The 26,322-nt window shown below is 41.6% G+C and overlaps 1 protein-coding gene and 1 pseudogene across 1 annotated transcript in view; both read left to right on the top strand.

The window, feature by feature from the left end:
- The window catches only part of LOC114690222 (NXPE family member 4-like), a 28,528-nt gene extending 25,320 nt beyond the window's left edge, over positions 1-3,208 (top strand). Inside the window, 1 exon segment of the mRNA XM_037207524.1 lies at positions 1,783-3,208. Within this exon segment, the coding sequence (XP_037063419.1) occupies positions 1,783-2,318 (536 nt within the window). The 3' untranslated portion in view covers positions 2,319-3,208.
- An 8,033-nt stretch (positions 3,209-11,241) lies between these two features.
- On the top strand, positions 11,242-26,104 carry LOC114690223 (annotated as a pseudogene).
- The last annotated feature ends 218 nt before the right edge of the window (positions 26,105-26,322 follow it).

Raw genomic sequence — 26,322 nt, 5'->3', positions numbered from 1 at the left:
AAATTGCATTTATGAAGTAGCAATAAAAATAATTTTTGGTTGTGGGTCACCACACCATGAGGAACTGTATTGAAGGGTCACAGCATTAGCAAGGTTGAGAGCCACTGATCTAGAACAATGTTCACTATCCTAGCATTTGTTTCGAATGAAATAAAGTAACAAACAGCAAATATTTATCGCACTGCAAGGCACACTAACACATACCCAGAAAGCAACAGCAATTGGAACTGTTATCACAAGTTAGGATCAGAGTTGAGGCTAGAATCTATTTGTAAGAAGCCTAGTTTTATTTCTATATTTACTAAGTCAAGAATACACCAACACTAAGTCAGATTATAATATTCTATGTGAGTTAAACCACATAATAAACCATCAGTTCCTGCTCCTCTAGGTCCTTGGACCCCTGGCTCTTGTCACTGAAGACAAGGTTGAGGCTATGACAGGCCTTGGTATGAAACCAATGTTGTGGTCTCCAATTTAAAAAAATAATAAACTGATCCTCTATAAAGGCTGAAATTGACGGGGCCTGGGTTCTAAGTTGTAAAAGTATTCCCAACAGAGAGGACATGTTAGATCATGATTTCTAGTAAATAGTCAGCCCCTCATAATTTTGTCTCTCTCAGCTAGAAAATCGAGATTCTAGTGAAACTTTATCATCACATGGTCTGATGTTGCAGTTTCATAGGTCATGCAGCATCTGAGGTGTGAATGACCCTCCCCCCTCAGCATGTAGGTTATAGTGGGTCGAGATCACTGTATACTGTATAAAGTTAGATTCTGTAGCCAGAATGTGCTTGGGAAAAGAGCACTGGAGTGAGTTGGAAGCAAGGGAGACCCTAGCTCTACCACTCGCCCCACAGACTCTCCAGCGTGTCTCTTGCAGCCTCACTCCCTGTCTTAGACTTCTCAGCCAGCCCTCCCTTCCCCATTAAGACATGGACAAGGCAGCTGTGGTCACTGACTACATAATTTCTCAGAAGCTGTAGGGATAGAACAACTCACCTTGCTGTTCTGATTAGGGACTAATTGGCACACTGAAACAGAGTGGACGTGGTCTTCTATTTATAGTGTGTTTCCTTTCAGAGCTGTATAGATTCAAGAGATTATTTTTCTCAAGGTTTAGAAGGGGAATCATAAGTGCCCTTTGAGTCACAAACTGTCATCTTGGACAATTTGACACCCTGTCTTGACTTTCTTTTCTACATGATAAATGGGTGTGTGTGTGTGTGTGTGTGTGTGTGTGTGTGTGTGTGTGTGTGAATATCACTGAGGCAAGTGTCTGCATCTGTCTAGATAAATGCTTTTGTGAAGGGCATCACAAATGAGCCATCATATTACTGTCACTAGTGTAGATGAGACACTTGATGCCATTCCACACTTAGGGAGAGAAAAAGGACAGAGAATGCAGGTTTAGATTCCTGGAGCCGTTACAGAGATTTGCTTGGCTTCTTTTGCACATAACATCAACTAATAACCTTCCCTATCTACCCTCATTTAAGGTCAGGGCATAGGTAACATGTCCTATGAGAACAGCATGGACACACTAATTTCATCATCTTCCAGTAAAGCTGAGTTCAAAGCTAAAGCCATCCCCTGCACAGTTCAGCCTGAATGATTCTGGAATGGGGCAGTTCTTTATCATAAAGCACCTTGAGTTGTTTGAGTATCAGATACCATAAGTTTGTACCACTCTAAACACCAGATCTTCTCTCCTATATTTGTGGCTAGTTGATCTCTGTAACTGTATTCTCCTTTTGTTTTGGGATTGCCTGTGGTTCTCAGCACTGAGGTCTGTGGATCTGCATGAGACTGGAAAACTGCAACACCAACTCGCTGTGGACTTGGATGAAAACATCAACATCCAGTGGACAAAACATGGTTATCCCCTTATTGGGTCATTGGTCTACTCTGTCAAAGAGATGGAGTACATTGCACGGATAATTGACAGAACTGGAGGAGAGAAAAACACGGTCATTGTCATTTCTCTGGGTCAGCATTTCAGACCTTTCCCCATTGACCTTTTCATCCGAAGGGCCATCAATGTCCACAAAGCTCTTCAGCGTCTTCTCCTGAGAAGCCCAGACACTATGGTTGTCCTCAAAACAGAAAACATCAGGGAGATGAGCAGTGAGGTGGAAAGATTTAGTGACTTCCATGGTTACACCCAGTACCTTGCCTTAAAAGATATTTTCCAGGATCTCAATGTGGGTGTCATTGATGCCTGGGATATGACAATTGCATATGGCACAAATGACGTCCATCCACCACAGCATGTGGTTGGAAGTCAAATTAATATATTCTTAAATTATATTTGCTAGCAAACACATAACTCTGAAAGTCACTCATTGAAGTTCAAAGATGCAGTGAATTCTGCTGGTGTGTCAGATACCAGGATGTCCCAGTTAGTTCAAGGAGTTAGTCTGCACTGTGGTCCATGTGATTCACCCAGTTCAGCCTGACAAGGCCCTAGACTGGGCTTCTGCTTCAAGTTGAAGCTCAAAAGAATCAATGAATGATCCTCCCTTTTTTGATCAGGTCCTCTCTTTTCTGATCAGAGCCACACTGCTCTTCATCAATGGGAAGTTAGGATTCCCTTGGGTGAGACCTTCTCCCTGTTGCTGTGAGTCCAGGAAAATGAAGTAATTTTGTATAAAAATTTTAAAGGTCTTTGATTCAATTTGTAAATAATTTTGTGGAGACTTTTTACATCCATGTTCATCAGGGAAATTGTTCTGTACTTTTTTCTTGGTTGTGTCTCAAAGTTTGACATCAGGACAATATAGACTTCAGAGAAAGAGTTAGGTATTGTTCCTTCTGTTTGTGATTGGTGGATGGGTCTGAGAAGCATTGGTTAGGTTTTCTTTAAAAGTTCATAGTATCCAGTAGTGAATCTGTCCAGACCTGAACTTTTCTTTGGAGAGAGACCTTTAATTATCACTTCAGTCTCATAACTTATTATGGGTCTGTTTAAATTGTTTCTAATTCCTAGGTTTAGTTTTGATAAACCATATACATTTAGAAATTTGTCTTTCTTCTAGGCTTTCCAGATTTTTTGGAAAATAAGATTTTGGATCAACCAAAACAAAATATGCATGGAAACACTACCTTGAAAAATAATATTTTGTAATTTTAGAACAAAAATAAAATAAAATTTTTATATGAAAAACATATAAAAATAGGAGTGAATATGGAAGATATTTTAGTGAATTTTTACTCTTATATATTAAATAAAAAATTATAGTTTGGTTTTTATAAATATATTATAAACTATATATTTTTGTTTGTTTGTCTTTTTGGTTTTGGGGTTTTTTTTTTGACAGGGATTCTCTGTGTAGCCCTGAGTGTCTTGAAACTTACTCTGTAGCCCAGGCTGGCCATGAACACAGAGATCTGCCTTCCTCTGCCTCCTGAGTGCTGTAATTAAAGAAATATGCCACTATTGCCCACCTTTATCTATTTAATTTCTATATTATCTTTATTTATTTGCAGGGGGATATATGCCACGGTGCACATATGAGGGTCAGAGAACAATGTTTAGGAGTCAATTCTCTCCTTCTACCATTTGGGTCCCGATGATTGAACTCAGGTTATCCGGTAGCAAGTGCCTTCACCTACCCAGCCATCTCACTGACCCTAACTTATACCTTTTACAAAGAATAAAGCTGCTTAAAGAGATGGCTCAGTCATTCAGAGCCCTTGTTGCTCTCCCAAAGGACCCAGGTTTGATTCTCAACACACACATGGTGCTTCACATTTCCTGGGGACCCAACACTCTCTTCTGGCTTCCACAGGCATTAGGCATACACATGGTACACAGACATAGATGCAGACAAAACACCAACCCACATAAAAAATTTATTGTGTTTTCGTTTTCTATTATTAATTAAATTTATTCATTAATTTTATATATGATCAAAGTTTTCCCCTCCCTCCTCTCCTCCTATTCCAACTCTCCCTCTCCCCTGCCCCACTTTTCAACTACTACTCTGTTTCTGTTCAGAAAGGGACAGGCCTCCCATTAGGTGTCAAGAAAACATGGTATATCAAGTTGAGGTAGGACTAAGCTCCTCTGCTTTTATTAAGGCTGGGCAAGGCAACCCAGTGTGAAGAATGAATTCCTGGAAGCCAGGCCAAGCTTTAGAGACAGGCCCTGCTCCCACCACTAGGAGTCGCACAAGTAGTTCAAGCTCCACAACTGTCACCCAGTAGAGGGCCTGGGTCAGTCCCATGCAGGCTCCCTAGCTGTTGCTCCAGAGCCTGTGAGCTGCTGAGATTCCAGTTTATCTGTTTCTGTGGGGTCCCTTGTGAAGGCCTTGACCCACTGGCTCCCACAATCCTTCCCTGTCTTCAACAGGATTCTCCTAGCTTAGCCCAGTACTTGGCTGTGGATCTCTGCACCTGTTTCCATCAGTGACTGGATGAAGACTCTCTGATGACAATTTGTGGTCGTCACCAATCTGATTACAGGAAATGGCCAGTTCAGGCTACATATCCACTAATGCTAGGATTCTCAGCTGGGGTCATCATAGTACATTCATGGAAGTTTGTCTTACACCAAGTTTTTACCTGATCCCAAAATGTGCTCCACCCACATTTAAATGTCTCTTTCATTACTGTCCCCCCCACAACCCAATCCCTCTTTTTCCCATCTACCCAGCTGCCTGTCTACCCAGGGATCTCTTTTATTTCCCCTTCCCAGGGAAATCCATGTGTCCCCATCCATCATGTGGGCCCTCCCTGTTTCCTAGCTTCTCTGGGGCTGTGGATTGTAGCATGGATGTTTTAAAACTCCAACTATTTTGCTTGCATTCAACAGTTATATCAAGGTGTCATATCAACTTGGTGGGGTACTTACAAAACAGCTCTTCAAATAAAGAGTCTCATTTCCTTTTCTATCATTAACTACTGGTGCCAGATGATTTTTACATAGTAGGCTATCCCCTACAGTCAAAGAAGAGCAGAAAACCAGGCAAGGCCTCTGATTGTACTCTCCTGTAGGACTGGTCTCTGTGAGATTCCAGCTGAATCTATATTCTCATCATCAGAAACAGGAGGTAACTAGTGAAACACAGTGAGCTGGAGTTCAGAGACTTGGGTCCTGTTACAAGCCATAATCTGTAGACTTTGGATAAGTCAGGTCACCCTCTTAGGTCATGATTTCCCAAATGAAGGAATTAGTCAGAGATTCACAACCACAAAATTTTGCCTCAGGACACTGACTACAGACACAGGATTCAGGAGAGGTGTCTGGGAAGCCCGATTTATTGTTCCTCCTCAAGCAAAGTATCAGTCACGTTTACCTGTGTGTGTCGGTCTTCTGGGTGAGCCTTGGTTTGAAAAGGTAATTTGATACCTTGATACACTTTCAAAGCTATTTTGATGACTTACAATCAACAACATTGATTAGCATTACCCACAATTATACGTTAACATTTTTAACTGTTCATTTCAGTAGTTGAATTAGGCAATGAAATTTTCATCAAGGCCTTCAGCACTATATTCTTCTTTAACTCTGCACTATTCACTGAACCTCAGACTCCTTAGAACCCTGACCTCCTCTCACTGCAGCTGGAAGGAAACCAGTACAGCAGAACACTTTAAATCTGTACCCTGTGTCCTTAGGGATGATACATTCTCTCTACATCTGCCTGGGACTCATATTTCACAATCCAGTGTCTAGTGTACACTCAGGGGGGATCAAAAACAATTATTCATGCCCTACCATGTTCAGACACTCTTCTAATCTTTAGAGATATTATAAGAGTTGGAGAGACCCTCAGCAGATAACAGTACTAACTGCTCTTACAGAATACCTGGTTCAGCTCTCAACACTCACATCAGGTCACTCACAACTGCCTGTAACTCTTAGTGATCTGACACCCTCTTCTAAGGATGCCTGCACACCCATGGTGCACATAAACTCATGTAGACATACACATATATACATAAATAAAAAGTTTTTAATTTTTAGTAAAAAAAAGGACTTGAAATATATACCATCAGACTTTACCAACTAATGAAGGGACAGGGTAACTAACAAAAAACTGCAAAACATGTAATGATTAAAAACAAAGGACTATGTCATGCTTGATTGCATGACCCCATTCTTTAGTTTCTAACTAGCACAAACTAGACTTGGGGAGTTAAAAAAAAAAGACATGAACTATGAAAGGGTGGGTGAATTGGGGAGAAGTTAGAGGAAAAGTGGGGGTAAATGTGACCAGAACACATGTATCCATGTGTGCTTTAATAAAAATAGTACTGTGTTTGAGCTGGGCGGTGGTGGCGCACGCCTTTAATCCCAGCACTTGGGAGGCAGAGCCAGGCGGATCTCTGTGAGTTCGAGGCCAGCCTGGGCTACCAAGTGAGTCCCAGGAAAGGCGCAAAGCTAAACAGAGAAACCCTGTCTCGAAAAACCAAAAAAAAAAAAAATAGTACTGTGTTCATGTATATTGTGGAATAGTGTGGCAGAGTGTTATGTGGCATTGTCTCATGAGTTAGTGTCTTAGAGAAGATTTCAAGTAGTCTGGAAAAGAGGCAGCCATTAGAGAAGTGGTAGAGATAGACCCTAGGGAAGGAGGACTCCCTGGTACCTAACTTTTGTAGCTACTACACAGGCTACTGGGGAAATTTGTCACTAGTAGTTCTGGCTAAAGACTCTGCCACAATCTCAACCTGCTGGTTAAGAACTTCCCACTGGTAGAGAGCAGGACACTTTATTGATTTATTACAGTGACTAGACAAGATTTATGTGGCAGCTCCCAAAGGTGATCAAATATGTGTGGAAACCTGAATCCCTGTCTAATCAGCTGGTGGTGCTTCTTTTTTTAAATTAATTAATTTATTTATCTATTTATTTAATGCCTAATGCTGTTTATTGAAGGAGGGAAGAGGTCTTAAATACAGGCTTACAGCACAATGGGGGAAACCCGGAGGGCAGAAGTTCACTACTGATGTTTACAATCTTGCATCTAAGCTGTTAATGCCCAATATGCAGTATACACAAACAAGGAACTTCCCTTAAGCATTCAGGAGGGTGGAAGCCAGCAGGGAATTAGCACAGGGAGGATATCAAGGTCAAGGTCAGCAAGCAAGGCAACAGTTACCCAAAACGGGGGCCAGGACCCTGCAGGTCCCCCTTTTACTAAAAAATGAGCTTCTGACTTAGGTTGCGTATGACATCAGCAGGTCACCTTACCCATCATGGAGATGCCTGCCCACGCCACACAGGTGCTCTGTCTTAGGATGGTGGGTGCCCCCCTCCCGGCATTACCCGTCTCTGAATACTCATTATCATACAGGCTCAATCGTGTGTGAACTGCAGTGTTAACTACTGCCAAAGATCTCAAAGTGGCACTGGGCTTGCAATCTGTGTATTCGACACAGAAAAGACCAACAGAGGTCCTATCCCACCCATAGCCAGTAGGCTAAAGGCAACTGAGCCATTCCCTTCCTTAATGTGCCTTACTGCAAATTGGAGCCCTTGTAAGATGGTATCCCAAAAGCAAATGGAACTTGAGTTCATAAATTTAAAATTTTTAAAGCCAATCGAAATTCAATAACGATTGAATTAAATTTATCATGCCCAATAGAATGAAAGATTAACTAACTGTGGTAGCTACTTTTGCTGCCAGGGTCTCCACTGTGATAGCTATAGTAAGCAATTATGAAATGTTAATCCCAGAAACAGCAGCAGTGGTGGCCACCACTGCTATAACAGCAACAATGGCAGCAGCAATGTCAAATTCTTTTCTGAAGCGTGTGGACATCCACTGGCATGGATACAACTCCAGGAACATGAACCACCAAGGCCCATTTTTCTTGATCCCAGCATGACTTAAGCTGGAAGCTCTGCAAAAGAACAACTAAGAACCATAAAGAAAAAACAGGCAGCTCACAAGGAGCATAACTAATGGTCTTATAATGGCTACATTCAGGCTCATATATTTTAAGGTATCTTCAAAGGGGGGCTAAGTGAATTTCAGGAGGCCAATAAATGCTGCACAGAGCCACTGCTGTAAAGTAGGTACTACACCAGCTTGAAGAGGATTGTGAAAATGAAAAGGCTTAGCTGGCATGCTACTGTTAACAAATTGAGGTCAGTGACCTTCAGGGTTATCCATAATCTCCAAGGTGTATGGGTAACATGTTCTCAAACATACTTGAAAAAGCAGTTACCATACATTACCTTCTGGAGAATCCAACCACATGGCTACAGTTCATTGGCTTATGTTAATGCTTGCCTAACCTGGCCATATTGGGCTCTCAGTCCCACTTGGCATCAGAAGGAAAGAGTTTTTCATGAAGGCCCAATAGGTCTCTGTCATGTTGGGCTTCAGCAGCAGCCACAGGACGCACACAGTGCTCAGGAATCCAAAGAGGAACCTCATTGTCCTGAGGAAAGACATAAACAGAACCCCGGGCCCACACCAACACCAGATCGGGTCTCCTCCAAGTGCCAGTAGAAAGTTCCTGCCATCGCACCACAGAGTGATTTGCAAAAGGAGCCCTCCAGTGCTTATCTGCAGCGGATACTCCAGCAGAATCCACCGATAAAAACATTTAACATATATAAAACAAGGGAAAGAATAGAGTGGAGAGGAGAGATGAGTCCCTAGATTCTCCTTTTTCACTTTAGTAAAATATGTTTGTTTGTTTGTTTGTTTTAATAGTCCAAATTTTTCTTTTATTTTTTTATTTATTAAAATTAATTTATTTTTCTATTTTCAGATTAATACAGTATGTATTCTTATCTTAATAGTGAAATGTTTCATTGAGGCTTGCTCAGTAATTGAGTAAAACCAAAACTTATTATAAGCCACAGTCATCCTAGGGTACCACATGCAATGTATATAGCCTCCATGGTTCTGTGGGTTGAAGTCTGATTGTTCTTTATTTTATATCTAGAATCCACTTATGAGTGAATACATACATTGTTTGTCCTTCTGGGGTTTGGTTACTGTGGGAGCCCATTCTCGGGTTCCTTGTAGCTTTACCCAGCAGGTCCCCATAGAGGATGATTAGGACCACAGGCTTGAGTGCAGGTGTCTGAGATGATCTACACTTGGCTGTGCTGGGAAGGAGGTCTTTTGCTCCACCCCTTGGCGTCTCTATAAAAACCCTGGGGCAGAGATAGTCGGGGGCCCGTTGGAAAAGGTTCCAGGCCCTCTCGAGGCTATCCTTTATTTTCTATCTGTTTATCTCTGCAATAAATCCTTCTATCTAATATTTCCTGCTGCTCACACTCAAGAAAACTCTGGGGAACTCTGGGGGTGGTGGGTAAATGCCCCACAGGTTACCTCTCTCACAATGATTTTTTTCTAGTTCCATCCATTTGCCTGGAAATTTCATGCTTTCATTTTTTTTTATCTCTGCTGAATAGTACTCCATTGTGTATATGTACCACATTTTCTAATCCACTCTTTCGTTGACGAGCATCTAGGTTCTTTCCAGGTTCTGGCTATTACAAATAGTGCTGCTGTGAGCTCAGAGGTCTTTATTGTTATTTCACTCCCCCTCCTTCTTCTGTATTTACTCATTAAGTGTCCAGATGTTTATTACTCAAGCAGTTCATCACTTAAGCACAAACTCTGATCCAGATAGGGCCTGGTGACTGCTGAACAAATCTGTTAACACTAAATAAAGTCTGGGAGAAATACCCTTGGGACAAAACAAAGCCACAAAGCCAGCAAAGTGCAGAAGGAAAAATCAGAGAAGGGGGTTAAAGGCACTGTTCACTCAAGCTCTGCTGGCAAGGCTCTCTCCAGTAGCTAACACAGCAATGTATAGACAGCAAAGGAAACATAAAAAGTATTCATTCTTGAAGTGAACCCAGAGTCTTGTTTCTCTGTCTACCATTCCCCTCCTTTCTAGGCCTCTGTGATGCTCAAGGCTGTAGATGTAACCAACCATCTTATTAAATAAGAAACACAAAACCAATGCAAAGAAGAAAGCCAAGAGGTCAGAACTAAGAGCTAAAACCTTACCCTTCCTCCTGCGGTGGTCCTACCTCTCCGAACCAGAGCTACTGCCTGTGTGTCTATCTTTATATAGTGTTTCTGTTCTGCCTTCTCATTGGTTGTAAAGCCAACCACATGACCACCTTGTCACGGCCTGTCTGTATAAATCTCCAGGTTTTCTATGATTGGTATTGAGATTAAAGGCAGGTGTATCCAATACTGGCTGTATCCCTGAACACAGAGACTTACCTAGCTCTGTCTACCAAGTTCTGGGAATACAAGCATATGCCACCACTGCCTTGCTTTCCTATGGCTTGCTAATAGCTCTGACTCCGGGCAACTTTATTTATTAACATACAAATAACATTTTAATACAAATAAAATATCACCATACAAGGCTGCACAGGCCATGGAATTTTTCTCCCTACTCCTTCCTTAAAGACACATTACCTGGATCAGATTCTTCTAGCAGTCCTTTGAATGATGAATAGGACAGAATTTTCTGTTGAAATTCTCTTTCAACTCAGACATTCTCTGTGTCCCTGTGGGGGCTGGGAGTGAGTTAGACCCTCCCTAGGCTGTCAGGATGGAGACCAAGAACCCTATAGGCTTCACTGCTGAGGTGACAGCTTGCTGCGGCTTGGTGACAACTGATGCCAGCTAGCATGTGGCTCCTTTCTGTCCATAGACTGAAGAATTAAAAGAGCTCAGAATAAACAAAAGCAAACTTCATGGCAAGCATTGCAGTCCGTCCCGCTCCCCAGGGAGAGGAAAGACTCCAGGGCTAGGAGACTCCCACCCTGTTTTGGGGGTGTGAGTTTTTATATGTATTAAGTGACTCCCATTCGGTAACCCTTCCTACTGTCCTACCAGACCTAAGGCATTCAAGGGTCCCTTTGGGGTAGATATTAAGTCCCTTGCTTCTGTTCACAGACATCAAAACAGCTGCTAGTTGTTAAGGTCTGTCATCAAATCAAGGCTGATCTTTAGCCTGCCTCCCCCATTTTGGTGTTGTAATGAAAAAGAACCTTAATAAGAAAGAAGAACTCAATGCAGAGAAGGGAAATAGGGACTCATGTCCTTCCAGTCTTTCTTTCCTCTGCTCTGCTGTCTTGACTTGCCCTGTGGTCTCTCCCTCCCTCTCTGTACCCTTCTCCCTCCCTCCCTCCCTCTGTCTATCTCCTCTCTCTCTTCCTCCTCTTCTCCCTTTCCCCCTCCCTTGCTCTTCTTTCTCTGTCAGTCAATAAAGTTTTGCCACGTTTCATAAGTACAAAGCTCCCATTGTTAACTACATTAATTTTGAAAGTTAAAATAGATCCAAGAAGGAGGACATATCACACCGGTCTTTCCAGTCAACCAGAACACTAGAGCATCCAGTGGAAAAAGAAAAGGCTGTTACAGATAGATGAAAAGGAGCAAGGTGAGTCTGGAAGAGTTTTATTTGTACTCAATACAAATCAAAAGAAAGGCTGTTTCCTCTGCATCCTTTATTTTTACTATTTCTTTTTGGACAATATTCGGTTGGTTCTGCTACAAAGGGTCATGTAACTATTTCCTTCAAATTAAAACCTGCCTTCCTAGAAGGGAGTTCTGATGACTCAGGACCAGAATCTAAAAATGTTCTAGAAGCTCAGAAAGCTGAAGATTGCAAGGCTCCTCCCAAAATTTGTAAAAGCAGTAAACAACTGATGGCCCAGAGGAGCTGCCTGCAGGTCGGGTCAGAGAGCTCCAGGTGCAGCTGAAGCAGTTCTCACCCATGCTGCGGTGGGATACCGGTGACAGGGCTGCTTTGGGTCACCATGCTCCTTCCTGTAAGTAACCCTGTAGAACCATGGGTTCACTTAGATAGACTGGGGAGGGACTGTGCCTTTGTCTGCTCTCTGTGCAGTATCTGGCATGAGCAGATGCTTGTCACATCTACCCGGGGAAAAGCCCCACAGCCAATATCAGTAATATGTTTTTGTAGCTGATCACACTGCTTAGCTTGGTTTTTCTCCTGTGATAGTATACTGAAGGGGTAGATGTGAATATGCCATGGGATCACAGGATGTGAGAAAGCTCAGTGTGGTCGAGAATTAGTCTGGAAAGCTTTCTAAAGGGAGGGGGTTGTCCTGTTGGCCTGGTGCCATTCCATAGAAGATTATCTCCTTAAGTCAGAAAAGCAGCAGCATCTATTTAAAATTTGTCTTTGGACGTTTTCTTTGTGAAGGTGTTTACTATACAGGAAGAATGGTGGGGAAGATTTACCACGCTGTTACTTCCCCCACTTAGCTCTTCCCCTTGAACGAGACCCTGGGGGGGGGGATTGCTTCTGAATGCCAGATGACATCTTCCTGGAGATTTTCTTAACGATTTTATAACTAGTAATACAAATTAATGGCCATGCTATTCACATACAGAATTACAAAGTTCACTGAAATAAAATTTTATCAGGAATTTTTTTATGGGCCTCAGTAAGAGGTCTTTTGTGATCTATACACATTGAATTCCCTGGACCTAAGGTCTAAGTAGATACAGTTTAAAACAGCAAACAAATAAGACAGCACCATACTGCTTCTAAACATGACTGCACTAATTTATACTCTCATTAATTTATACCAACAATAGGGTCTTATTGAAATTGTGACTTATGTTATTGACCTGGTTGAGTTTTAGTCAGCCATGGTTATATGTTTTGACTTTAGAAAATATATTAATGTATTCCATCACACCTGAAAATGCATTTTAAAAAATTACATAACTACCCTGATCAATCAGAAAAGGCCTTTCAAGTTAGCTCAACTTCTAACTGTGTTAAAAACTACAATCTATTGTAGATGTATCCAACCGTCTTATTAAATAAGAAACACAGAACCAATGTCAAAGAGAAAGCCGAGAGGTCAGAGCTCAGAGGTAGAATCTTACCCTTCCTCCTGCATACTCCTAGCTTCCTGAAAGAGAGCTATTTCCTGTGTGTAAGTCTTTTCATAGTCTTTTGTTCTGCCTTCTCATTGGTTGTAAACCCAAACACGTGACTGCCTCGTCACTGTCTGCATGTACAGCCCCCTAGGTCTTAAAGGTATATGTCTCCAATGCTGGCTGTATCCCTGAACACACAGAGATCTACCTAGCTCTTCTACCAAGTGCTGGGATTAAAGGTGTGTGCACCACCGCCACACTATTGCTATGGCTCTAATAGCTCTGACCCCCGGGCAACTTTATTTATTAACATACAATCAAAATCACATTTCAGTACAATTAGAATACCACCACAATCTATGTTTTTAGGAAAGAACTTCTTTGATCAAATAGATTTCACTGAAAGAGCAAATACTGAATATTAGTCACCAGATGTTCATCTACATTTGGTGCAAATTTGAACTAACAATGAAGGGTAGGCAGGTAGACTATCCAATAAATTCCTTACAATCATCTGATTTGAATGTGTGCTGCTGGGAAATCCTATAAAAGCAAATCACTAGAATTTTTGTATATCAGACACAAGAATTTATTTTAAAAGAAAATATATATCAAATTATATAGCCAGTCAGCATCAGCTGGCCACAGGGAGGTCTCACTAGCCCATATCACTAGCTGGTGACCTGGTGACAGCCAGAGGGTTTTGTGGTAAGGAGAGATAGTTTTCTTTAAGTGTGTGGCCCCTGGTAGGTCTAAGGAGCTCTGGTGGGTGCTCCTACACCCGTGAGTTTATGGGTGGTGTCAGCTAGACTCATTAGGTCACAAAAAAAATTAAAAACAGGACAAGAAGTTGGAAAAGAAATGGGGGTGGATCTGGAAGGAGTTAGAATTTTTAGTTGAAAGTGACTATGATAAAAATACATTATGTGCACTATGAAATTCTCAACAAATTATATATATATATATCAAAGAAGTGGCTCACTGACTAAGAGCACTTGTTGCTCTTCTAATTTATTCAAAGTCCTAGGGTTCAATTCCCAGCATCTACATGGTGGCTCCCCACCATCTATAATTCCAGTCCTAAGCAATCTGATATCTCCTTAGGCACCAGGCATGCAAATGGTATACAAACATACATGCAGGAAAAACACTTATACACATAAATTAAAAATTAAAAACATATACTGAATGTACATATATACACAAATAAACACATATACCTCTGTGTGTATCATATATATATGTATATATATATATATATATATACACATGTAGGATTTATATTTTTGATATTCTTAAACTAGTTTATAACTTCCTTATAGAACAAATGAAAATGAAACTGAATAATTTTATTTTCAATCAGACTGAAGCATCAGAGAGCTACCTAGATGGTGTTGACCAGAGACATGTAGATTCTAGAAAAACAGACAATAACAGAGTAATCAAGGCAAAAAAAAAAAAGGAAAAAAAGTAACACCTTGAAAGAACCAATGCACTTTAAATATATCAAACTCCTGAAAACACAGAATTATACTTGGCGAAAATAGCCCTCAATATAAAAATAAAATAAGAGGGAAAATATAATTTTGAGAATCTGACACCAGAAAATTTAAAATTACAGAATATTATAGGTAGGTGTTAAGCACAAGAAAAAAGTATCCCTAAATGATAAAACAGAAATGTAAGAAAGAATGAAATATAAGAAGCTAAATGAATAAGCATTCTACAAAATAATAACTTATATAAATGATTTTAAAATTTATATACCTGACAAAGACATTTGAGATAATTCAATGTAAATGGAATATAATTCTATAAGCTCCTTCACTTCCCGGCAAATATTTAAGTGTACATTTATTTTAGGAACTAAGCTCTACAGAGATGGCTTAGGAGGTCAAGGCATTTGTCTTTGAGATTTTTGCCCAGAACCTGAAACCCACATTAGAAGGAAAGAACTGATTCTCCTTCAGATTGTCTTCTGGGGGCTGGGGAGGTGGCTCAGGGGTTAAGAGCACTGGCTGTTCTTCCAGGGACCCAGGTTCAATTTCCAGCACCTACATGACAGCTCACATCTGTGTATAGGTCCAGTTCTAGGGGATCTGACACCCTCACACAGACATACATGCAGGAGAAACACCAATGCACTTGAGATCAAAATAAGTAAATTATTTTTAAACAACTGTCTTCTGTCCTCCACATATATAGTGGCATGAGAGCTCCTGTATGTGCATGTGTACGCACCACACACACACACACACACACACACACACACACACACACACACACACACACACAGGGGTGGGGCAGGAAGGTATTTAGTCTTGTTGCTTTGTTCCTGGCAGTTGGCCATAATTCTTAATATAGCTAATGTGATCTTCTCTGGTTGTCTTTGGAAAATGTCTCTTTGTCTTTCATTTTTCAATAGTTGGAATGCTGTTCACCTTTCTGCAATTTTTTTTTTTGAGATAGAGTTTCTCTGCGCAGCCCTGCCCTGGCTATCCTGGAACTTGCTACATAGACCAGGATGGACACAAACTCACATAGGTCCACTTGACTCAGACTCCAAAGTGCCTGAATTAAAAGTGTGTGCCTCCATGTCCAGCCAGTCTATTTTTCTTGTTACAGACTTTGCCATATGATAATAGTGATTTAAAAAAAAAAATTCTGTGAGAAAATTCCCATATCAATGCCATATATGGGACAGTGATTTGTCCCACAACATAGGAATGTGTCACTTTGTTCTCTGCCTTTTGACATGCTTCATTTTGGGATTGAAATTGGCGCATTTTGTACACAATTGTAGCTGGAGAGCTTCTCTCTAGGTCCCACCAATCCCCAGCAAGCTGACAGCCCACTTATAAAATAAACACACAGATGCATATATTATTTACAAAATGTATGGCTGTGGCAGGCTTCTTGCTAACTGTTCTTATACCTTAAATTAATCCATTTCCATAAATCTATACCTTGCCACGTGGCTCGTGGCTTACCAGCATCCTCACATGCTGCTTGTCATGGCGGCAGCTGGCAGTGACTCCCTCTGTCTTCTTGTTCCCTCCTTTCTCCTCTCTGTTAGTCCCTCCTATAATTCCTGACTGGCCAATGGCCAATCAGTGTTTTATTTATTGACCAATCAGAGCATTTGACATACAGACCACCCCACAGCACACAATAGTACAGATTTGAGTAGATTACTAATGTTTGATAATTGAATATCCTTGTTCTCTCTGTTTCTGCTTCCTTCATTCCTTCCTCCTTCCTTCTGGCCACTTGCCATGCTGTCCTGTAGTACTGATCACCCCTGATCTTATTTTCAGCTGCCCCTCTTCATAGGGCTCTATTCCAGGTTTTATTTTCATTTTTTATTACATTTGTGTGTGTGTGTGTGTGTGTGTGTGTGTGTGTGTGTGTGTGTCTGTCTGTCTGTCTGTCTGTCTGTCTGTATGTGTGTGTACCCACTTGTAATTCTTGCTATAGTGGATGTGTAGAGGTCAAAGGGTGAGTTTTAGGAATTGGTTCTCTCCTTCCACCTGGGGATTGAACTCAGGCTGGCAGTCTCAGTAACAGGTGCTATTACTTCCTGAACCATCACACCAACAATCCTCTCAGGAATTTGAAGAGAACCCTCTCTCTGCCTTTGGAACCCTTCAGGAATCTTTGAAGGAGAGCGGTAATAATTTGCACACAAGCAGATATTCATGTAGTAATACTGTGTTCCCCAAAATATTGTGCACTCTAATAAACTTATCTGGGGTCTGAGAACAGAACAGCCATAATATATTAAATATAGAGTTTAGGCAGTGGTAGCACACATCATTAGTCCTAGCATTCCAGAGACAGAGATCCATCTAGAGAAGTAAGAACTCTTCTGGAGAAACACTGTACTTTAAACCATGCATTCTTCCCTATTGTAAAATAGCATGCCTATAACTAACACCTGCACCCAAGTGATTCCTCATTACCCAGATTTTCATCAAGAAAAGAAGCCGGCACTTATTTCATAATCATATAACTAAAACCCCTTGGAGGCAGAAGAGTTCCAGTCATTCCTCCGAGGACAAGGCTTCTTAGAAATTCTGAATTTCTAAATTCTGCCCCTCATTTCAGCCTGTGCTTGACTAGGTCACTGTGGTTTTGCCATCCAGATTCCCCCTTAGGTTGAAGGGCATGAATCCCACTGAAAAGTAGCCTCTATCCTATGCCCTGCAGCTTGCCTCTGTGATGTGCTATGGTGCAGGAAGGCCATGCAGTGGTAGCACCCTACCGGCCACAGAAGGAGCCTCCCCACCAAGCTCACTCAGTTCTTAGGAATGAGGGTGGTGTCCAAACGAAATGACTAGTCTTTTCCTACATTCTGTACTGTTGAGCAGTAACCCCTCGCAGCTAATCTAAGCTGAAAAAAATAAATCATATTTTTGATAAAAAAACAAATGTTCATATAAGTGGAGGGGAAAACGGGCTAAAGTTTCAAAGGTGTTTTTTTTTTTTAAGTAATAGGTAAGAGTTTTAAAGTAATTTGTTTTAAGGTTGAGAGGTGGGAGAAAAACTGGTGATAAAGAAAGAGACTCCATGAAGACTGGTAGACCATATTCTATTAGATGTTGTTACAGTTCTTGGTATCATTATTGGTGAAGTATTTGGTCTGCTCTTTGTGGTTTCGAGGAGAGAAAAGAGAATCTGGGAGGTGGTATAACCTGGAGGATCCACCTAGATGTGACTGTCCTGCCCACTTCAGGTTCATGGTATCTTAGCTGCTGGTGGGCTCCAAACTGATAGCTAATGGGATGACAGAGGCTGGGGAACAGCAGGGGTAACCAGGAGGGCCAAGATGTCACCTGAGAATAACTTAACTGAGAGCAAAGGAATCAGGAGCCATGAGTGTACCACACCTGTGTGTGATTTCCTTTCTGTTTCATTCCTTGATGAGTTTCTGTGATTCTCTCCTAGGACAATTCAAACCATGAAAACAATGACCAGTCGTAAGGCACTGTGGATGCTGCTGTTTATAGTTATCTTCTGGGTCTCGTTCACGGTTTTCAGAAACCCATCGAAGGTAAGGAAGTAATCTCTTTTTCTGTTTTACTTGATGCTGTGTATCTCGGAAAGTGTAAGTTGCAAAGACCTACCTACTGGAACGGAGTTGGATGTGCTCAATATGACTTATCAAGCAGCATTAACAAACCAACATTACCGACAATTGTTAAACAGGGCAACAAGTGAGGAATGTCCCAAACCTTTCATGTATAAGCTGGGACCCAGGACAGAGGGTGCTTCTCAGAGATTGGGAAGCCAGAGGGTTGGCAAGCTTTATAGGCAGCCATTCATGTGTATGCTTACACAGACACTGCTCTGTGCTGCTTGTGGATAAGTGCAGCCATCGTTTGACAAGGTCCACAGCCTGTGTTTGCACTGGCCTTAAGGAAACTTCTGTAGGACAGAATACATTCATTTCTATGTACTGAAATGGACCTGCCTTTTGAAAACTGTGGATAATTATGAGTGGGAAACATTTCCCTCCTCCAGTACCAGGCAGTCTAAATATCTATTCAAACTTTTACTTCATTGCAGTGTTTAAGGCTTACATTTTATTTTGTTAGTGTTGGCTTTGTTGTTTGTTTTCTCTATTTCATTGGTCGCATCTCTGCTATGGAGTGGGGCTTTACTTGGTGGTAGTGGTTAGTTGCTTTTATTCGTTTGCAGAACTTTGTTTTTGTTTTTGTGATACAAGGGTTCACTCTGTAGCATAGGTTTGCCCTTCTCTTGATGTTTATCTCAAGCTCAGTCTCAAACATGCAGTTGTCCTAATTCAGATTTCACTGCTTTTAGAGAGCTATTTATTAAAATTATTCTTTCACAGTTTACTATCTACACAATAATTGGTTTCACACAAGCTACTATGCCTTTACTGAAAATTATAATTAGTGATTGATAGCAATGATCCATCTTATTATTACTTCATTGGACATGCTAGGATACTTTTAAATACCTTTTCAAATCATAGAGACAGGCCCACTTGCCATGAGTCCAATGCCTTTCTGAAGTTTCCCATGTGTCCCAGTTAGGATTTCTATTGATGTGATGAAACACTATGACCAAAAGCAACTTGGGAAGGAAAGAGTTTATTTGTCTTATATTTCTACATCATAGTCATTCATTGAAGGGAGTCAGGACAGGAACTCAAACAGGGCAGGAACCTGGACTCAGGAGCTGATTAAGAAGCCATGGAGGGGTGCCCCTTACTGGCTTGCTCCTCATGGCTTGCTCAGCCTTCTCTCTTATATTACCCAGGACCACTAGCCCAGAGGTAGCTCCACCCACAATGAGCTGAGCCCTTGCACATCAATCACTAATGAAGAAAATGCCCTACAGACTTATGTACAGCCCAATCTTATGGGGCATTTTCTCAATTGAGGCTCCCCTCTCTCTCATAACTGTAGCTTATGTCAAGTTGACATAAAATTAGCCAGCACACCATATTATTCCATAATACTCACAATAACCATTCAAGGGACATAATTATGACATGATAGTTGATAAAAACTGATTTACAGTTATGTGAGTGCAGTACCTATAGATGCCAGAAGATGGCGATGGATCACCTGGAGCTGGAGTTACAGGTGGTTGTTAGCCAATGGCAATTGAACTCAGGTTCTCCTTAGGAACAGCAAGCACTCTTAACTGCTCAGCCCTCTCTCCACCCCCATATCACCACCATTTTGAAGAAGATCCCACCAAGGGCTATCAGAGGTTGAATGTGTTTACAAAATAAGTCATTGAAAACCAGAGTTATACTGACAGTTTAAATAAAGACATCTCTGTGTGAAACATATGTGAACATAAAATCTTAATGTAATGTGAATTCTACACCTCTCAGAGTTCTATAAATGGCAAAAGTTGGTTAACCTACCAAAACTTTTTACATTCTACATTTAATAGCAACTTTTCCTTTATTCTCTATTCTATTTCTTACCCATTCAGATATGGGTTCAGTTCAAGTTGCCTGTGTCCTTGAGTCGCTGGAATTTGGTCACAACATCCTCATGCCCTACAGTGCCTCTGAACCTACCGGTTTCTCCAAAAGGGACAGAGCTGAGAGTCAGGGAGGTTCTAGAGAAACTAGACCAACAGATCCCTCCCAGGCCTTTTACCCACCTCAACACCACCACCAGTGCCACACACAGCACAGCCACCATCCTCAACCCTCGAGACACACACTGCGTGGGGGACAAGCTGGATGTGCTGTTGGAAGCCAGGGACCACCTGGGACGCAGGAAGGAGTATGGTGGAGACTTCCTGAGGGCCAGGATGTCCTCCCCAGCCTGAAGGCAGGAGCTTCTGGAAAGGTGACAGACTTCAACAATGGCACCTACATGATCAGCTTCACTCTGTTCTGGGAGGGCCCGGTGGCCCTGTCTGTCCTGCTCATCCATCCCAGTGAAGGGGTGTCAGCTCTCTGGAGAGCAAGGAAACAGGGCTATGACAGAGTCATCTTCACCGGCCAGTTTGTAAATGGAACCTCTCAGGTCCACACTGAGTGTGCCTTGGTTCTAAACTCAAGTGTCGAGCTGTGCCAATATCTGGATGCCCAGGATCAAGAAGCGTTCTACTGTGTGAAGCCTCCAAATGTACCCTGTGCAGCTCTCACCCACATGCATTCAAAGAACAAAGAAGTTTCCTATCTTAGTCAGCAAGAGAGGAGCCTCTTTGAAAGGTAAATAATTATTGTTTCACATTTCTGGGGAGAAATTGGTAATCTAGGATGCAGGGATTGTATTCTAAGTACTGTAACTTAGGGACTCTGTAAGAAGAGTCCTTGGCGAGGGGACCTGTGAATTCATTTGGGGACAGTATTCAGTCTCCAGGGGTCCTCAGACATTGGTGATAAGTAATATTTATCAATGAACCTAAAAACGCAGGTTGACTAAGAACAAAAGGAAAGAGAACTGTGTGTGTGTGTCTGTGTGTGTGTGTGTGTCTGTGTGTGTGTGTGTGTGTGTGTGTGTGTGTGTGTGTGTGTGTGTGTTCTAATCATTCTTTCTGTGTCTCAATACACTGCCTTGCATACTTACCTTCTGGGTCCCTAGCTCCTATGAACTGTGAAACAAATAAAGGGAAACTTACTAAATGACCTGAAATTCTATGCAGGGAAATTAGATTATCACTGAGAAGTAGCAGAAGGATTGGCCAATCTGGGCTCTGGAACTATGCTTGAGTTGAGGCCACTGCAGATTAATTTCTGTATCTGTCTCTTTAAGGTCAAATATAGGTGTGGAGATTATGGGAAAATCCAATGTGATTAGTGTCTCCAAATGCAACAGTAAGTGGTTCTGTGCTTGGCGGGCGGTGCTTAACCCTGGACCCATTTAAAGTCCTTCTCTCTCTGCTGGACTTGGTCACTGTCTCTGTTCTCATAAGGTGAGTCGAGGCACAAAGTCCGTAGGCGAATAAATGTTTGGATTCACTAGGAACTTCGTGCCTGCTTTAGTACCCATATCTCTCAGCAATCGACTCCTCAGGTAGAAGGTCATCTGCCCATCCTACACAACAGGCTGCAAATGACAAAACCCTCTCCCAAGTCTTTACCTAGTTCTTCAACCCCACCACCACCGTCTACTGCCATCTTCACAGCCTCCCTAGAATTATACCTTAGACATCTCCAATGTGCCATCTAGGAGTCAATTTACTACCATGCTTCACTCTTGGTGTTTGAAATTTTTTCAAAAAAACCTCACATGTGTATTCACTTCTCTCTCTCTCTCTCTCTCTCTCTCTCTCTCTCTCTCTCTCTCTCTCTCTCTCTCCTTTGAACAGCTCACAAATACCACCTAAAATTATTTAAAACAACTGTATCTTTTGTCTCTCCACATTCACCATGGAAAGTTTGCTCATTGCTAAGATATTTTTCCTCATAAAAGGAAAACACATGTTTCTGATTGCAGAAGTGATGTGTCGTGCTTACCCAGCCAGCTAAAGCCCTAGGCTTGACCCTCAGCACCACCTAAACCCACACCCATGATTTCCAAATCTGAAACTGTCGGCAGGAACATGAGGTATTCAAGGCCATCCTCACCTATATAACAAGTTGAAAGCAAGCCTGAGCTACATGAGACCCTGTCTCAAAGACAGACAAAGACTGACTTAGAGAGGAAGAGGGAGAGAAATGGTAGTTCTTTTGTCCCATATATATCAGCACCTTCATAGTAGTTGTTAAAATATTAGCTTACCCTTTGGAAGTGATGAATAAATGTGACCCCAAACCTGCTGCCACACCATGCATGCCACCCACACACCCACACCTTCCCAGGTCTCTTCATTACCCAGAGACTAAGGTTGAAGATCTGGCCCTTCTTAGACCTCCAGGCCTCTCTCAATGCAAATTTGCCAATTTATTGCCAACTTCACCCTGCATTTATCTCAAAGCATTCATATTTTCATGGTGACATTTTAGACACCATGAGAGCATGTGACAAGCTCAGGAACCATGTGGAATAACACGCTCACATTTAAGACCTCTTGCCCTATATAAGAATTGATGAGGCTGGTCTCATGGCAGGGTTAAGTTAAATTTTCCTTGAAGGCCTTTTTCTTCTGAGAGGAAAAAAACCATGTACTTTTCACATAAATATTAATAGGTATCACTTAGGAAACTCACATCAGAAGAAACTTTTACTGAAAATAAATATGCCATTATGAAGATACTTTAATAAGCTTCTTTTTGTTGTACCAACCACCCACACGCCTATCTAGAGTGTTCTTTGGAAAAGATGGAAGGCTCTTAAACTCAGGTGAATGGAATGGTGTTTTAGAAGACTCAATCTTGCTGATTTCTTGGCAGAAGAAGCTGTTCCAGCAAAAGAGAGATGTAAGCTCAGGAAGGCATCTGCAATCCCCAGTGGACACGTCTGGAAAGACACCTGGACTCCAGCCTCCTGTAGTTTGGCTCCAATCAAAATGAAGGACTGCCTGAGAGGAAAATTCATCCATCTGATGGGTGATTCCACAATCCGCCAGTGGATGGAATACTTCAAAAGCAGTATCAACAGTATGTCTCAATATAATTCACACCTCTTTCACAAACTGTGTTTTAATTTCAAGGGGGAAAAAACAGAGTACAGGAAATTCCTCCTCCATCATAGTTCTATAGTTCTTAATCACACACCACCTGCATTAATCACAAAAAAATGTTACTATCATTTCCTAGAACCATGGTTGTCAAACTGTGGGTCATGACCCCTCAGTGGTCAAAAGACTTTGTTTCAGGGATCACCAAAAACCATCTGCATATCAGATATTTACATTATGATTTATAACAGTACCAAAATTACAGTTATGAATTATCAATGAAAATGATTTTTGTTGGGGCTCACCACAACATAAGGAACTGTATTAAAGGGTCACAGCATTAGCAAGGTTGAGAACCACTGATCTAAAACAATGTTCACTATCCCTAGCATTTGTTTTGAATTAAATAAAGTAATGAACAGCAAGTATTTATCGCACTGCAAGGTACAGTAACACATACCCAGAAAGCAACAGCAATTGGAACTGTTATCACAAGTTAGTATCAGAGCTGAGGCTAGATTCTATTTGTTAAGAAGCCTAGTTTTATTTCTATATTTACTAAGTCAAGAATACACCAACACTAAGTCAGATTATAATATTCTATGTGAGTTAAACCACATAATAAACCATCAGTTCCTGCTCTTCTAGGTCCTTGGACCCCTGGCTCTTGTCACTGAAGACAAAGTTGAGGCTATGACAGGCCTTGGTATGAGACCAATCTTGTGGTCTCCAATTTAAAAAAAATATTGAACTGAACCTCTATAAAGGCTAAAATTGACAGGGCCTGGGTTCTAAGTTGTAAAAGTATTCCCAACAGAGAGGACATGTAAGATCATGATTTCCAGTAAACAAATGACCCCTCATAATTTTGTCTCTCTCAGCTAGAAAATCGAGATTCTAGAGAAACTTTATCATCACATGGTCTGATGTTGCAGTTTCATAGGTCATGCAGCATCTGAGGTGTGAATGACCCTCCCCCCTCAGCATGTAGGTTATAGTGGGTCGAGATCACTGTATACTGTATAAGGTTAGATTCTGTAGCCAGAATGTGCTTGGGAAAAGAGCACTGGAGTGAGTTGGAAGCAAGGGAGACCCTAGCTCTACCACTCGCCCCACAGACTCTCCAGCGTGTCTCTTGCAGCCTCACTCCCTGCCTTAGACTTCTCAGCCAGCCCTCCCTTCCCCATTAAGACATGGGACAAGGCAGCTGTGGTCACTGACTACATAATTTCTCAGAAGCTGTAGGGATAGAACAACTCACCTTGCTGTTCTGATTAGGGACTAATTGGCACACTGGAACAGAGTGGACGTGGTCTTCTATTTATAGTGTGTTTCCTTTCAGAGGTGTCTAGATTCAAGAGATTATTTTTCTCAAGGGTTAGAAGGGGAATCATAAGTGCCCTTTGAGTCACAAACTGTCATCTTGGACAATTTGACACCCTGTCTTGACTTTATTATCTACATGACAAATGGGTGTGTGTGTGTGTGTGTGTGTGTGTGTGTGTGTGTGTGTGTGAATATCACTGAGACAAGTGTCTGCACCTGTCTAGATAAATGCTTTTGTGAAGGGCATCACAAATGAGCCATCATATTACTGTCACTAGTGTAGATGAGACACTTGGTGCCATTCCACTCTTAGGGAAAGAAGAAGAACAGAGAATACAGTTTTAGATTCCTGGAGCCGTTACAGAGATTTGCTTGGCTCTTTTTGCACATAACATCAATTAATAACCTTCCCTATCTACCCTCATTTAAGGTCAGGGCATAGGTAACATGTCCTATAAGAACAGCATGGACATACTAATCACATCATCTTCGGTAAAGCTGAGCTCAGAGACAAGCCATCCCCTGCACAATTCAGCCTGAATGATTCTGGAAGAGGGCAGTTCCTTATCATAAAGCACCTTGAGTTGTTTGGGTATCAGATACCATAAGTTTATACCACTCTAAACACCAGATCTTCTCTCCTATATTTGCGGCTAGTTGATCTCTGTAACTGTATTCTCCTTTTGTTTTGGGATTGCCTGTTGGTTCTCAGCACTGAAGTCTTTGGATCTGCATGAGACCGGAAAACTGCAAGACCAACTCGCTGTGGACTTGGATGAAAACATCAACATCCAGTGGAAAAAACACAGTTACCCCCTTGTTGGGTCATTGGTCTACTCAGTCAAAGAGATGGAGTACATTGCACGGATAATTGACAGAACTGGAGGAGAGAAAAACACGGTCATTGTCATTTCTCTGGGTCAGCATTTCAGACCTTTCCCCATTGACCTTTTCATCCGAAGGGCCATCAATGTCCACAAAGCTCTTCAGCGTCTTCTCCTGAGAAGCCCAGACACTATGGTTGTCCTCAAAACAGAAAACATCAGGGAGATGAGCAGTGAGGTGGAAAGATTTAGTGACTTCCATGGTTACACCCAGTACCTTGCCTTAAAAGATATTTTCCAGGATCTCAATGTGGGTGTCATTGATGCCTGGGATATGACAATTGCATATGGCACAAATAATGTCCATCCACCACAGCATGTGGTTGGAAGTCAAATTAATATATTCTTAAATTATATTTGCTAGCAAACACATAACTCTGAAAGTCACTCATTGAAGTTCAAAGATGCAGTGAATTCTGCTGGTGCGTCAGGTACCAGGATGTCCGAGTTAGTCCAAGGAGTTAGTCTGCACTGTGGTCCATGTGATCCACCCAGTTCAGCCTGACAAGGCCCTAGACTGGGCTTCTGCTTCAAGTTGAAGTTCAAAAGAATCAATGAATGATCTTCCCTTTTTTGATCAGGTCCTCTGTTTTCCGATCAGAGCCACGCTACTCTTCATCAATTGGAAGTTAGGGTTCCCTTTGGTGGGACCTTCTCCCTGTTGCTGTGAGTCCAGGAAAATGAAGTAATTTTGTATAAAAATTTTAAAGGTCTTTGATTCAATTTGTAAATGTTTTTGTGGAGACTTTTTACATCCATGTTCATCAGGGAAATTGTTCTGTACTTTTTTCCTGGTTGTGTCTCAAAGTTTGACATCGGAACAATACAGACTTCAGAGAAAGAGTTTGGTATTGTTCCTTCTGTTTGTGATTAGTGGATGGGTCTGAGAAACGTTGGTTAGGTTTTCTTTAAAAGTTCATAGTATTCGCCGGGCGGTGGTGGTGCTCGCCTTTAATCCCAGCACTCGGGAGGCAGAGCCAGGCGGATCTCTGTGAGTTTGAGGTCAGCCTGGGCTACCAAGTGAGTTCCAGGAAAGGCACAAAGCTACATAGAGAAACCCTGTCTCGAAAAACCAAAAAAAAAAAAAAAAAAGTTCATAGTATTCAATAGTGAATCTGTCTAGGCCTGAACTTTTCTTTGGAGAGAGACCTTTAATTATCACTTCAATCTCATAGCTTATTTCGGGTGTGTTT

This window comes from Peromyscus leucopus, chromosome 7, assembly GCF_004664715.2.
Source record: "Peromyscus leucopus breed LL Stock chromosome 7, UCI_PerLeu_2.1, whole genome shotgun sequence".
Lineage (NCBI taxonomy): Eukaryota > Metazoa > Chordata > Mammalia > Rodentia > Cricetidae > Peromyscus > Peromyscus leucopus.
The sequence above is the reverse complement of the archived record's forward strand: the minus strand, read 5'-3'. Positions and strand labels throughout refer to the sequence as shown.